Here is a 16,457-nt window from a genome sequence, read left to right as displayed (position 1 = left end):
CATTCTTAAAAAAAACGATACAAATTCACTCGTTTTTTTACTTGAGCGCGTTCTAAAATCTTAATTGTCTTACAAATCTAAAATCGGAAGTCTTTCAAGTTTACATTTTCAGATTCCCACACATTAAGGTTTTAGAAGGCAGTTAGTAAGCTGTGTTTCTTGGCATCTTTTGTGCCAAATCCATCCAAAAACTCTACAAACATGGCACTTAAAAACAAAATGACCGGATTGCAATAAGGTATAGTTGGATATTAATGTGTCTCCAAACCGATTTGTTGTGTCTGATGCAAATGAGTCCAAAGCTGAGTTTTGTTGAGCAGCATGCCCTTATTTGTTAAATGTCTTCTTCTCTTGTATTGCAGGGGATCTCTAATTGTCCTTTTGATTGCACAACCCAATCTCATTCACACATACAGTCTAGCTGTTCATGGTAGACAACATCTGGTGGCTGAATATAAACACGTCCTCCCCTATGCGGCTGTCTCATTTTATGCCTCTGAATGTTATCGGTCCCTGACTTCTTCCAGACATCCATTCACTCTGCTTCTATTCTCCGTGAGAAAAATCCCTGAGGGTGGAAAAAGTTCCCTTTCCAAAAAAGAAAGCAGCAAAAACAACCTTCCTAACCAATTACCCGCCCATCCACTGGCACCTCACAGCTGCTCGCCTCATGTAATTGAGTGGGCAATGGAATAACATGCCCCTTGATGAAATATTTCACACCCAGATGAGCATCCCTCCACCGCCTGGCGACTGCAGGAAGTACAAACTGCAGGTGCGTCGGGCGGCGGAGGTAATTTGCAGGTGGAGAGCAGCCAGCCAGCTCTGCAGCGTTTGAATGTGCTCAGCCAAAGCACGCAGACCTTGAAATTAAAAGATGAGATGAAACACAAAAGCTTGGCTGAGGCGGAGACGGGGAGAGTTTTTAGGATTAATGCTCTACCATTCCACTAACTCTGGTTGTAATTCACTCTCTGCCAAAATGCTTTCTTCAATAGACCCTGGCTGCCAACTGGGACGGAGATAAATGCACTGCTCTGGATCGGCTGCACGGGAACAATGAGTGTTGAGAGTGTGAAAGTCTCACATTTAATAGACACTCACCCCTTCTTCACGATGATGACGATGGCCCCCAGCAGCAGGATGAGCACCACCAGGCCCCCGGCGCAGGCCCCCAGGATCAGGCCCATGTCCTCGGCATGCTGGGAAACCTCCAGCGCTCGCTTGGAGTCCTTACAGGCAGCTGCAGGCAGTCAAAAGAGAGGAATAAGATATCAGACAAAGACAACCACTGTGAATGGTTTATATGAGGCAATAACAACAAAATGTAATGTGTGTGATGTCATGGGAACGGTGCGTCAGGATCTTAGGTAAGTTTGACTTTTAAATAAAGTTTTCATCGGAGCATCAGGGAGTGTGCAGACTGTACGCCATCACTGGCAGGTGTTGTGTCGCAACATCTCTACACATATAAACTGCTGTGCAATGCATTGTGGGATCGTCAGCACAAACAGTTTTTTTTATGTTGTGCCATAGTGGTCATGTATGTATGGAAGCCTTGAGAGGCAAGTAAGAAAAGAAGATTGGTTATTGAATAACTTCAGAGGTTTAAATACATTTTCCAGGATTATCTGTTCGAGTTCCTCTTATTTTTCATTTGGAAATAAGAGGAAAAATAGTTTTGCTGAAATTATTTTCCCGCTTTCCTACAAAAACTAAATTTCTAGCCAAAGAAGGATGTGACATTACTCGCAGTTCAGTATATGTACTTAAAACTCATCTCTTTCGACTCCACTTCGAACAATAAAATGAAAAACAAAAAACAAAAACAAAACAAAATAAAAAGTACTTACATACTAACAAAGCACTTACTAACAAAGCACTTACATACTAACAAAGTACTTACTAACAAAGCACTTACTAACAAAGCACTTACATACTAACAAAGTACATACTAACAAAGTACTTACTAACAAAGTACTTACTAACAAAGTACTTATATACTAACAAAGTACTTACTAACAAAGCACTTACTAACAAAGCACTTACTAACAAAGCACTTACTAACAACGCACTTACATACTAACAAAGCACTTACTAACAAAGCACTTACTAATAAAGCACTTACATACTAACAAAGCACTTACATACTAACAAAGCACTTACTAACAAAGCACTTACTAACAAAGCACTTACATACTAACAAAGCACTTACATACTAACAAAGCACTTACTAACAAAGCACTTACTAACAAAGCACTTACATACTAACAAAGCACTTACATACTAACAAAGCACTTACTAACAAAGCACTTACTAACAAAGCACTTACATACTAACAAAGCACTTACTAACAAAGCACTTACTAACAAAGCACTTACATACTAACAAAGCACTTACTAACAAAGCACTTACATAATAACAAAGCACTTACATACTAACAAAGCACTTACTAACAAAGCACTTACATACTAACAAAGGACTTACTAACAAAGCACTTACATACTAACAAAGCACTTACATACTAACAAAGCACTTACTAACAAAGCACTTTCATACTAACAAAGTACTTACTAACAAAGCACTTACATACTAACAAAGCACTTACTAACAAAGCACTTACTAACAAAGCACTTACTAACAAAGCACTTACATACTAACAAAGCACTTACTAACAAAGCTCTTACATACTAACAAAGCACTTACATACTAACAAAGCACTTACTAACAAAGTACTTACATACTAACAAAGCACTTTCATACTAACAAAGTACTTACTTACTAACAAAGCACTTACTAACAAAGCACTTACTAACAAAGCACTTACATACTAACAAAGCACTTACTAACAAAGCACTTACATACTAACAAAGCACTTACATACTAACAAAGCACTTACTAACAAAGTACTTACATACTAACAAAGCACTTTCATACTAACAAAGTACTTACTTACTAACAAAGCACTTACTAACAAAGCACTTACTAACAAAGCACTTACATACTAACAAAGCACTTACTAACAAAGCACTTACATACTAACAAAGCACTTTCATACTAACAAAGTACTTACTAACAAAGCACTTACATACTAACAAAGCACTTACTAACAAAGCACTTACTAACAAAGCACTTACTAACAAAGCACTTACATACTAACAAAGCACTTACTAACAAAGCACTTACATACTAACAAAGCACTTACATACTAACAAAGCACTTACTAACAAAGCACTTACATACTAACAAAGCACTTACTAACAAAGCACTTACTAACAAAGCACTTACATACTAACAAAGCACTTACATACTAACAAAGCACTTACTAACAAATCACTTACTAACAAAGCACTTACTAACAAAGCACTTACATACTAACAAAGCACTTACTAACAAAGTACTTACATACTAACAAAGCACTTTCATACTAACAAAGTACTTACTAACAAAGCACTTACATACTAACAAAGCACTTACTAACAAAGAACTTACTAACAAAGCACTTACTAACAAAGCACTTACATACTAACAAAGCACTTACTAACAAAGCACTTACATACTAACAAAGCACTTACATACTAACAAAGCACTTACTAACAAAGTACTTACATACTAACAAAGCACTTTCATACTAACAAAGCACTTACATACTAACAAAGCACTTACTAACAAATCACTTACATACTAACAAAGTACTTACATACTAACAAAGCACTTACATACTAACAAAGTACTTACATACTAACAAAGCACTTATATACTAACAAAGCACTTATATACTAATAAAGGACTGGCTTATCTAAAGCTAGCTGAGCAGCACTTGAAATGTTTGGCTCTATGAAACCTGATGTACTTATATGATTCTGTTTTCTTCAAGTTTGTATTTCCTTGGTGAAGTGCACTTATTGTAAGTCGCTTTGGATAAAATTGTCAGCTAAATGAAATGCAATGTAATGTACCTTGTCTTAAGAGTGTTAAAGGACACTAGCAAAATATATTTCCACCTGTTCTTATGTCACACACACAGCAGGAGAGAAAACCATTTAGATCAGACTTAGAAAATAGAAGCAAAAAAAGTGTCATTGTCCCTTCAGGGCTTCCGTATGTCAAAAAAGAAGTCATGAATTTGATATTTCTGCACACAGCCTCCATGTTGTTCCGTAACCTGCAGTATAGGTACCTGAGATGGTAATACTTAGCCTCCCTCTCACAGAGGTGGGCTTCCTCATAGTTATCATGCATTGAGCTGCCTGGTGATAACATCTCCATATCCCCGTAATGCTTTAAAGACGGCAGCTCCCGAGTCTTTCAAGTCTAATTTACACAATAAGTGACAAAGAGGGATCCTGATGGAGTCTGTACAGTAATCCTGCCAATGTTCCTGCCGAGCTCTGACAGGATGCTCACTCAGCGAGGGAGGTGTGTTAGAGGTCGCCACACATCCAGTTCAGCTTCAGAAAACGACGCTCTTATCTCCCCGAAATGATGCTTGCTCTCATTCCTGCAGCTAATTCCCTCCTACCCGGATGTCACACTCTCAGAGCATTTCTGTCTCTATGAATCATCCGGGCTTCCTGCTGTGCTTCATCCCCAAAGCTGCATTTTTATTTTATATATAATAGTATTATTACATCGCTCTTCATCAACCTCACTGAGGAGAAACCAAAAAGGTGGGGAATAAAGCAGTACACCTTTTGTGTGCCAAAGGAATTCAAAACATCTCCACAAATGGCTAAAAGGTACTATTAAGTACTTCAGGACAAAATGAGAACATTGCAATTAGGAATAGGTGGATATTGATGGGGTCGTTACTAAAAAAAATGTAATATATTACATGTTACTTTTTTTTTTAAAGTAATGTATTACACTACTTCGTTACTCTCTACATAAAGTAATTCGTTACTTTACTCGCCGAGCACGTACGAACTGCGTATGCGTGAGTGGCAATAACTCTCCTTACCAGCAGGCGGCGGTAGTGTGTATTCGTCATTCAAAACAGGCAACAACCGGAAGACAGAGAAGAAGAACCGACTACGTGATATAAACAAACAACAAATAGCGTATGCGTTAGCTTCACCTTAGCATGTGTTCTTTGCAGGTGTTTGTTGAGGTTTGACGTGGTGTTTACAGCAGTGGATAACAGCTTCTGGCCTGGACACAGTTTGCACCTCACCGTCACATTCCTGTCTATTATTCCGGACAAACTCAAAATAATGGGCATACCTCCACCCTCGAAAGTTATCGCTGACTCAGCCATGTTTATGCAGCACTACACGTGGAGATGTGGACGTGCAAGTCACGCAGATTACGTACATATAAACCTGCGGCGGAAACCCCTCTTCTCTGTCAGTGTGATTATGACTGATTTTAGTCAGTAACAAAGTAACGCGTGTCGGGGCAATGTTAGTAACTGTAGTGTGATTACTGAATTATAAAAGTAGCGTTACACCCAACTCTGGATATTGGTGGGTCTCAAAATGTCTTGTGCACAAAAATAATGCAAAAAGTGACACATTTGTCCAAAGCTGATTATTTGTTGCATGTCTTCTTATTTTCCATTGCAGGGATTCTCTTAATTGCCCTGTTGATTACAGAACTAAATAATATCTACATATAGAGTCTGAGTGAGGAACAACATCTGGCGGCTGAAAATAAAACGCAGAATAAAAAGTGAATCATGTCTCGGGCATGTCTTGGCAGCTCACGTTGTCAGAAATTGGACAACATCTCAGTATTTTATATATATATAAAAAAAGAAAGGATGCTTCACGATGGGATGTTTGGCCCTTTGTCTGCAGCTGGAAGGAGAAATAAAACGCCTCTACAGTGAGAATGGCTCGATAAGCTGCTGCTGTCTGTAGCTCCTGGCAGACAATGCAGTCTGACAGTCCTGCAATAATCACACAAATCACAGTCATTCTGCTTTTAGGGGGACATTTTTAGAAATTGGCTATCGCTGTAAATTTCATTGCACCAAATCAAGCAAGGGTTCCTGCAAAGAAAATCCTGTGGGATAACATTACACCGCACATTGCAGAGAAGGCTATTCTGTAATGTGTTTTATGATGGAGGCCTTAAGCTGAAATGTGCTGCTATCACAATAAAGTTGTTCTTCAGACTGCAAGTGTTGACCTCTTTAGGAAATAGAGAGCAGTCAGGAATGGTCAGCGTTTCAGAAGGAAGGGTTTGACGGTAACACGGACGTTTTTTTTTGTTGATAAAATCAGATCAGGCGCGACTGCAGGACTGATTCTTTAGTACCAAGTCAATGATTGAATCCCGAATATCTGGCAGTATCTGATAAAACTACATTTTCAACAACACATTTTTCTAAAAGTAGAGAGGCGTTGTGTCACTGTAATTACATTTGATGGTTTAAGTGAGCAAGGTATGGCAAAAGGCACTAATTGGGATTGCTCCAGTAAACACAGCACTACACAATTGTTCATTTAACCCTTAGTGGGTATAAGTGGGTCTTTTTGGACCCGGTGAGGTGGCTTAGAGTATCTTTGTAATTACATTTTTTTATCATTTCATATTCCAGCTATTCCTCAAAAAACATGTTTTGGATATCAAGCAATTCACATTTTAAATGTACATTTGAAGAAATAGTAGTTTTTGTATTTCTACCCCAAGGTTCCATAAATGGGTCAAAGATATTTCTAGTGTGAACCAAAATATAATACTAAATATTATACAAGTGATTTTTCTTAACCAAAATGGCATAAAAACATATATTATTATTATTATTATTATTATTATTATTATTATTATTATTATTATTATTATTATTATTATTATTATTATTATTATAGGGGTCCTTTTTGACCCACTTATGGAAGAGTGTAGGGTCCAGTCACTCGGGCATCTAAGGGTTAAGTGAGTCCAAATGCAAGGTGGGGCAAAAGGCACTATGACTACCCGGATGATGCAAAAGCCACACATTGGGATTGCTCCAGTAAACACAGCACTACACAATTGTTCAATTAAAAAAAACATTTGTAATGTACCGCTATAATGGTGTCACGCCGTTATCTTATTGGCTTCATTGTCAATTTACAAACCGCGCAAATAGCTAGCGTTAACGGAGGTTTAATTAAACCATGATGCATATAAGTTCTACATTAAAAGAGTGTATTTTGAATAAAATGTGTTCACGTGTTGGTACTATGGTATAAAAATAGGTATAGTGAATTGTGGTGTTTCACTATTGGTATTGTTTACTTAATTTCATTCATTGTGAAATCTATAGCTTGAAGGGTTTTTTCGAAACCTTCATGTTGCTAAATTCATCAATATGTGGAGGAAGAGTTGGTTCTGCATTAACAGCTTCCACAGAAAATGCAAAAAGGGGAGCAGATAAGAAAACAATTTACCAAAATGTGATCAAATACTCTCCATTTACCCATTTATATAATATAAGCCGGTTTCACACAAAGGTCTGGGCCTCTCCATTGAACTGTCACACAGATTTTAAGCTACATTTTCAGAGGCTAAACGGCTGAGCTGACGTGAATAAAAAGCCTTTCATGACGATTTGATTTGTAATGATTTGTTCGTCTAATGTTGGCTGCATTTCATCCGAGGACAGAAAAACTAAGAGGAGCTCCGGGGTGGCACAGAGAGGAAGCAGAATTCAAACGCTCGCCCACCGAGAGGAAATGAACAGGACCTCTGTGACATCTGGACACATCAGCATGTCATTTACACTCATTTACAAAACTACAGTTAAAGAAAAGTCTCCTATTGTTGACCTTAAAGAGGGCGCTTCTACTTTAGAACGGAAGTGCTTTGACTTTGCTGTGATCACACTCCATGTGTGAAATATATCCTCTTTTGAACTTTATTATTGCTCTGCTACTTCCATATTCAACAATTTTCAGTGAGTATTGCTGTTATATGCAATACTCACTTCTTTTCTATATATTTTGTATGGTTTGCTTGCATCTTTATGTAAATGGTAAATAAACTGTACTTATATAGCGCTTTATCCAGTCTTTAAGACCCCTCAAAGCGCTTTACATACTACATGTCATTCGCCCATTCACACCCATTCATACAGAGCAGTGTACCTTACTCTAGGACCTAACATTCACACACATTCACACACCGTTGGCCATGCCATCGGGAGCAACTCAGGGTTAAGTATCTTGCCCAAGGATACATCGACATGTTGACTGCATGGGCTGGGATCAAACCCACAACCTTCTGGTTGAAAGACGACCACACTCCCTCACAGCCACAGTCGCCATGTAACATGTAAGTCTACTAGTTTTGGCCTTTTTATTTCCACTGGTTCTTTGTAACATCACACATTTCACTGCTTTAGGATTGTGGGATTGCTGATATATTTATGATATTTGGTAAATATACCTTTAAGCCTTAAGAAAAGCACTTTTTTTTTTTAAATGTTTGATTTGATTTAAAGGTGAGAAAGTAACTATTTAGATTCCCAATATGTAATGAGTTTATCCAAATAACTTATTTGGGCATTTCCGCTGAAGTCCGGAGCTGTGAGAAGGGTACTCACAGGTTTTAGGATGTGATGTAAAGGGTTCATACACTTTTTCACCAATGATTTTCAATGACCTTTACCTAAGCTCTAAACCGGGAGAACAGACACATTTGGATTCAAACAGGAAGTGGAAAAAGAGGGCGGGGCAGCATTTGTCCGTAACAAATCTCCTAAAGTATACGACACGACGGCAGACACCAGAGAGAGGGTTCTTTGAAGCCATCGCACTTCAGATAATAGAGGAATCCAATGTACCTGCCACATTTCTGGAGAGCAGACATGATTCAGGAGGGAAGGAACGAGGGAACAACTTCATTTCCTCCCGCTCTTTGTTTGAGAGCTTTCTCTCTGCGTCCGTCTGTCGAGCAAACACTACCTCTCCCGGGAGGACATAAAGGAAACCGCGCTGATTTTCAAAGCCACGCGAGCCCGAGAGGGGTTTTTCAAAATGTCAGTGTCAGTAATTCAAGAGGAACAGAGCGAGAACACGGAGGCATGTTTGCTTTCACTTTTTCCTCCAGTGTCTCTGGTGAGGGGAGGTTTTCAAAAGGGGGCTTCCTCTCTCTTTGCAGCACCACAACAACACTAAATCCGCCTCAAATCCCCCGGGTACTGTCGACATTAATAAATGTATTATGTCAACAAATTACTCATGGTATTCGGTAAGTTGGAAGCAATACTATTGCGTTTAAAGGTCTCCTATCATACTGTTTCTCATCAATATATTACAGGTCTCAGATATATACAAAACATGTCTCTGATTGGCTGAAATACCAAACAGATCATTGCAGCATTACTCATAATCCCCTCTGTTTCAGCGCTGTTTCCAAAGTGCTGTCTGTTACTTTAGATGAAAATAAGGAGCCCCTCCCCACGCCCCTCTGAGAGAGATTTGGTTACAAAGAACTCAATGGTGCTCTAGGAGGAGATTCAGGTGATAAGGGGGGGGGGGGGGGGGTACCTTGGTTGCTGATTGGCTAATGGTTACACAAGACAACACATCGTTATGACATCATAAAGTGGCCAAAATCTGATCAGCTCATTTTCCGACAGGTTTTTATAGAAATGGATCAGGACAAAAAGAGAGAGAATCTTTTTTCCTGAATCTTTCAGAGTCTCTTTCCACAGAGGGGACACATGTTGATGTAGAAGAGACATGAAGAAGAGGGGACACGTGTTGATGTAGAAGAGACATGAAGAAGAGGGGACACATGTTGATGTAGAAGAGACATGAAGAAGAGGGGACACATGTTGATGTAGAAGAGACATGGAGAAGAGGGGACACGTGTTGATGTAGAAGAGACATGAAGAAGAGGGGACACATGTTGATGTAGAAGAGACATGAAGAAGAGGGGACACATGTTGATGTAGAAGAGACATGAAGAAGAGGGGACACATGTTGATGTAGAAGAGACATGAAGAAGAGGGGACACGTGTTGATGTAGAAGAGACATGAAGAAGAGGGGACACATGTTGATGTAGAAGAGACATGGAGAAGAGGGGACACATGTTGATGTAGAAGAGACATGAAGAAGAGGGGACACATGATGATGTAGAAGAGACATGAAGAAGAGGTGACACATGTTGATGTAGAAGAGACATGGAGAAGAGGGGACACATGTTGATGTAGAAGAGACATGAAGAAGAGGGGACACATGATGATGTAGAAGAGACATGAAGAAGAGGTGACACATGTTGATGTAGAAGAGACATGATGAAGAGGGGACACATGTTGATGTAGAAGAGACATGAAGAAGAGGGGACACATGTTGATGTAGAAGAGACATGAAGAAGAGGGGACACATGTTGATGTAGAAGAGACGTGAAGAAGAGGGGACACATGTTGATGTAGAGGAGACATGAAGAAGAGGGGACACATGTTGATGTAGAAGAGACATGAAGAAGAGGGGACACATGTTGATGTAGAAGAGACATGAACAAGAGGGGACACATGTTGATGTAGAAGAGACATGAAGAAGAGGGGACACATGTTGATGTAGAAGAGACATGAAGAAGAGGGGACACATGTTGATGTAGAAAAGACATGAAGAAGAGGGGACACATGTTGATGTAGAAGAGACATGAAGAAGAGGGGACAGATGTTGATGTAGAAGAGACATGAAGAAGAGGGGACACATGTTGATGTAGAAGAGACATGAAGAAGAGGGGACACATGTTGATGTAGAAGAGACATGAACAAGTGGATTTTGCATAATAACAGACCTTTAAGTTTAAATAATAAATATTTCTGATTCTGATGTTCGAGGAAGAGACATCATGTGACCTCGGTGTCAGCCCGTTGCCCGATGCATTTCTCAGAATTTAGCTTCTTTTTTTCACCACCCCATTACGATAGATAATGATTAACATTTTCTCCTCAGTAATTGCAGACAAAGGAGTCAGTGGGGCAACAAGTCCCCAGTAAGACCTCATTATTTCAACTAGTTATTTGAATCATTATGATCCATTATAGCGTTACGATCCGTGCCGATGCCCAAGCAGCAGGATATATTGTAAGAGCATAACCTTTTACACTTACATTTGAGTTAATATGATGATTGTGAGGTTCAAGTGCTTCAGATAAAAGGCTTTACCCCAGGACCTCTGTGGTAAAGCTGTCATTAAACAGGACCTATTATTTGAATGTTCAGCAGTATATCAGTATGTAGTGTCTTTACTGTGACATGTCTCCATGCTTTAATGTTCAAAAAGCTCTTTATTTGTCTCACACTGGCTGTGCTGCAGCACCTCTTTTCACCCTCTGTCTGAAACCAGAGCCCAGTCTGCTCTGATTGGTTAGCTGGCTGTCTGGCTCTGTTGTGATTGGTTAACCGCTTAGAGATATCCCGCCCCTTGGCCTATCACGTGCAATGTGTTGGAGCGCTAGCCAATAGGAGCGCGAGTGTTACATAGTGATGTCTCTATGTTCCGGAAGTAAACTAATATTTCAGAGATTAAATACGCTAAATAGCTTTAGCACAAATGTACCCACATTAATACATTTATATATACCATTTATTTCCCGGTATAATGTGTCTATGTTGAATAGATCTTACCTTTTTTAAACCAATGCTTAGACTAATGAAGAAATACTTTTGACCAGTTAGTAGTTAGGTAGTCAGGGTTAGATTCGTTTTTAGGGTTTCTGTATAACACATGACTTCTCTCTGATATATTAAATATAATGTTAATAATTTATGTTTCGGGATATTTATTCTCAAGCTTCGTATGGCGGGATGTCCCACTCCACATGACTCTACTTTGTCTTGTACTTGAATGTGAATAAATAACTGACGATGCTCAGTTATTTGAGGCTCCCACTACAGCAAGATAATTACCATGTTATGTGTTTTAAACAACCTCTCTGCAGGCTGTAGAGCACAAAAGAGGGACCAGCAGGAATGCTCTGTGATTGCCAGTTTAAGAATCACAATTCATGTGGTAATGACTTAATGACGTGTAAATGTTCATGAAGCACATTTGAAATTGGAAAAAGGGAAAACAATTGTTACCTTTGCGAGCAATCCGGATGCAGTTTATCCTGGTCTCCTGTGAACAAAGAAATCAAATGCGAATTCATTTTTGATTTCTTTAAATAGCAGAAAAGGAAAACTCACAAATTACATTACATTTCAACTGTTAGACGCTTTTATCCACTTACATACTCAATACTGTGGACAATCCCCACAGGAGCAATTCGGGGTGAAGTGTCTTGCCCAGGGACACAAAGAGATGCTGACTGCAGTGGGGTTTGAACCTGTGACCCCCTGATCCGAACACCAACACTCAACCCACTGCACCACACGCCTCCCAAATAACAAGTTAAATATGCAAGCGAGGCAATCTCAGACCTCTCTCAAATTAGGCTGAACAATCTTCTAGATTACCCCTTATGTTGTGTTGGGGTGTCCCCTGACCCGTTCCAAGTTAAAATTATATAATAACTATGCTATAGTTTTTTTGTATCAGAGCTAGGCTTCATGATATCCTCCACAACAGCTATATAAACACTACAAAACTGATTTGGACAATTTTAGCCAAGTCTGAAGGTTTTCAAAAAAACAAAGTGTATCATTTGGTGTTCGGGTCTGGCTAAAACCAGCAGAATTGTTTTGGATGACTCGGGGTCAAATGTTGCCCAATCAAGATTCATCTTTGACTTTAGACACCCCTCCCCCACCCCCTTCATCCACTGTAACGGCCCGTCCACACGGCGGCGTGCGTCGAAGCTTCAACGCTTCTGCACGTTCACTTTGAATGGGGTGACGTCACGCTTCACCGAACTGCATTGTGGGAGCGTTGCTACGCGTTGCTCGCTTCAAAAGTTGAGCAATGTTCAACTTTTGAAGCTTTGGAGGAAGCATCAGCCAATCAAATCATATGCCAGTACAAGCTCTAGCCAATCAAACCGCGTGCTTGTGTGTCTGGGGCGGGAGATTCATGTGATTGGTTGTTGGTCGAGTTTCAGACACGCCCGCCGGCAAACTTCAACGCACGCCGCCGTGTGGACGGGCCGTAACAATATTTTTTCCGCAACATGCACCTGGTCTCCCCTCCCTCTGCCCCCCTCCCCCCACGGGTACTCAACGTTTCTCAAAGAATATGTACACTAACACTTGAACCTGAACTCACACATGCACGTGGGCAATATGTGGTGTAATGTGTTTTGGGCCATAAAATACAATTACAACAGGATTGTACGGTTATGAATGCATTATAAATGAGTTATGATGTAGTTAAAACAATATTGGATGATAGTCATTAATTGTTTTGTGTTTTGGACTGAGATACATAATGAGTCAAAATTGACCCACGAACAGCATGAACGGTAACAGCTTTTGAACAAAACACAAAGGTTAAAAAGATAAATATCAAACTATATATCAGACATGTTTTCTCTCTTTTATTTCTTCTTATTTTTCAATTGTAATTTAGTACCTTTGATCTATTTTAGTTTTAACTGTACTTCATTTTGATATGTATGCCTTGTAACAAAACACATTTTTTAAACGCAAATAAATACAAAAAACTAAAAAAATATATATCTTTCACGAAAAAAGAAAAGACAATTATTATAAAAATGTAATCAAGACAATTACATCCTGCAAGTTGTCGGATAAGGATTTGTAATGTTTGTTGACCTGATCTGATTAACATTGTCCCACATTATGGGTTATATACATTTTTATTTCACCACTAAAAACAATAATTTGTGTTAAAGTGTCCACAGTAAAAGTGAAGTGCTCAGATCCACCACCTTGTCTGAAACCAACAGGCGTCTGAGTGTCAAAGTCACCCAGACCTTTCTCTACGTCGAAGAAATAATTGAATTTCCGAGTGGATGACACCTCCTTGTGATATAAGAGACCTTTCCCCCCCCACGCCATGTGAGGTCCTTCACCCGGGTGCCCTGATTGGCTGCTTCTCCCCCCAAAAAACATCCTGGATTGAGAGGGGGCATGTTCCCAAATTAAGTTTTAAGGACGTTAAATCAGCCTCTATGAGCAATTATGCTAATCTGAGCTCTGAGATTGGAGTCGAGAACCTCTCACCTCAAACCGTTTGCCAAATTAGCTTTTTTAATTGGAAATCTGTTTCAAGTGGATTCTCATCTCCTCTCACCTCTTACAGTGACACATAAGTCATATTTACTCGCACCCAGGGGTTATTAAAGCAGCCGCGGTCACCACGTGCCATCCTGTCCTCCGTCAAGGTGGGAATTTGGGTTTTTAAAGTGAAAATGGAGCTCTTCAAAGTGGACATTTAATCTAGCTGAGCTTCCAATCTCGTTAAGAAAAATGCATTTTGAAGAATACAATTCTTTTTGGTGGATTTCAGATGGATTTTCTACCAAAAAAAAATTCTGCAGTTGCTCTGCTTATCAAATCCGGATCTTTAATCCCTTTACACAACGCACTGAGGTTTAGCTTTCAACGCTTGTCAGTAAATAAAGTTATAAAGAATCGAAGATGCAGTTCAGATATGTGATCACGCTTCGTGTGCATCAACACGTCATATCTGAGAAGATCCTTATTAAAGTTCACAATCAATTCAATAATGTGGAAATAACATGTTATGAGAACGCTGATTAGATGCATCAATTTGAATTAATTGGAGACGTCTGAACGCGCACGTGTTAGTTTTCATTCTCTGTCGCTCCTGATTGAGAACAAGTGAGTTGATTAGCTTCAAATCAATATGACGTGCATGAGAGAGCAGCATTAATTGTTTTTGGCCACTTGGGGACAGACCAACAGGCTTAGTGTTTTTTAAAATTAAAATGTGTAATTGTGAACACGTTAGAAAACTGTTAACACTCTTAATTCCTAGTACAGTGAGTACTTTTGAGATTGTTTCTCTTAAAGAGGGCATATTATGCTCATGTTTAGGTGCATATCAGTATGTCTCTACTTTAAAGAGTCCTCTCCTGCTGATGTTCAGGTGTATATCAGTATGTAGTGTCTCTACTTTAAAGAGTCCTCTCCTGCTGATGTCCAGGTGTATATCAGTATGTAGTGTCTCTACTTTAAAGAGTCCTCTCCTGCTGATGTTCAGGTGTATATCAGTACGTAGTGTCTCTACTTTAAAGAGTCCTCTCCTGCTGATGTTCAGGTGCATATCAGTATGTCTCTACTTTAAAGAGTCCTCTCCTGCTGATGTTCAGGTGTATATCAGTATGTAGTGTCTCTACTTTAAAGAGTCCTCTCCTGCTGATGTCCAGGTGTATATCAGTATGTAGTGTCTCTACTTTAAAGAGTCCTCTCCTGCTGATGTTCAGGTGTATATCAGTACGTAGTGTCTCTACTTTAAAGAGTCCTCTCCTGCTGATGTTCAGGTGTATATCAGTATGTAGTGTCTCTACTTTAAAGAGTCCTCTCCTGCTGATGTTCAGGTGTATATCAGTATGTAGTGTCTCTACTTTAAAGAGTCCTCTCCTGCTGATGTTCAGGTGCATATCAGTATGTCTCTACTTTAAAGAGTCCTCTTCTGCTGATGTTCAGGTGCATATCAGTATGTCTCTACTTTAAAGAGTCCTCTCCTGCTGATGTTCAGGTGTATATCAGTATGTAGTGTCTCTACTTTAAAGAGTCCTCTCCTGCTGATGTTCAGCTGTATATCAGTATGTACTGTCTCTACTTTAAAGAGTCTTCTCCTGCTGATGTTCAGGTGTATATCAGTATGTAGTGTCTCTACTTTAAAGAGTCCTCTCCTGCTGATGTTCAGGTGTATATCAGTATGTAGTGTCTCTACTTTAAAGAGTCCTCTCCTGCTGATGTTCAGGTGTATATCAGTATGTAGTGTCTCTACTTTAAAGAGTCCTCTCCTGCTGATGTTCAGGTGTATATCAGTAAGTAGTGTCTCTACTTTAAAGAGTCCTCTCCTGCTGATGTTCAGGTGTATATCAGTATGTAGTGTATCTACTTTAAAGAGTCCTCTCCTGCTGATGTTCAGGTGTATATCAGTATGTAGTGTCTCTACTTTAAAGAGTCCTCTCCTGCTGATGTTCAGGTGTATATCAGTATGTAGTGTCTCTACTTTAAAGAGTCCTCTCCTGCTGATGTTCAGGTGTATATCAGTATGTAGTGTCTCTACTTTAAAGAGTCCTCTCCTGCTGATGTTCAGGTGTATATCAGTATGTAGTGTCTCTACTTTAAAGAGTCCTCTCCTGCTGACGTTCAGGTTTATATCAGTATGTAGTGTCTCTACTTTAAAGAGTCCTCTCCTGCTGATGTTCAGGTGTATAGCAGTATGTAGTGTCTCTACTTTAAAGAGTCCTCTCCTGCTGATGTTCAGGTGTATATCAGTATGTAGTGTCTCTACTTTAAAGAGTCCTCTCCTGCTGATGTTCAGGTGCATATCAGTATGTCTCTACTTTAAAGAGTCCTCTCCTGCTGATGTTCAGGTGTATATCAGTATGTAGTGTCTCTACTTTAAAGAGTTC

At 39.5% G+C, this 16,457-nt stretch overlaps 1 protein-coding gene across 5 annotated transcripts in view; it reads right to left on the bottom strand.

Moving 5' to 3' along the window:
- The window catches only part of ptprua (protein tyrosine phosphatase receptor type Ua), a 268,605-nt gene that overhangs the window by 65,779 nt on the left and 186,369 nt on the right, over window positions 1-16,457 (bottom strand). For all 5 annotated transcript variants that reach the window (XM_079654672.1, XM_079654673.1, XM_079654674.1 and 2 more), the window contains exons 13-14: window positions 12,028-12,064; window positions 1,105-1,243 (exon numbers count right to left, since the gene is read on the bottom strand). In XM_079654672.1, the coding sequence (XP_079510798.1) occupies window positions 1,105-1,243; window positions 12,028-12,064 (176 nt within the window). The remainder of the gene's footprint in view (window positions 1-1,104; window positions 1,244-12,027; window positions 12,065-16,457) is intronic.

The sequence above is a fragment of the Notothenia rossii genome, assembly GCF_949606895.1.
Source record: "Notothenia rossii genome assembly, chromosome: 10".
NCBI lineage: Eukaryota > Metazoa > Chordata > Actinopteri > Perciformes > Nototheniidae > Notothenia > Notothenia rossii.
This window is presented reverse-complemented; position numbering and strand designations above follow the sequence as displayed.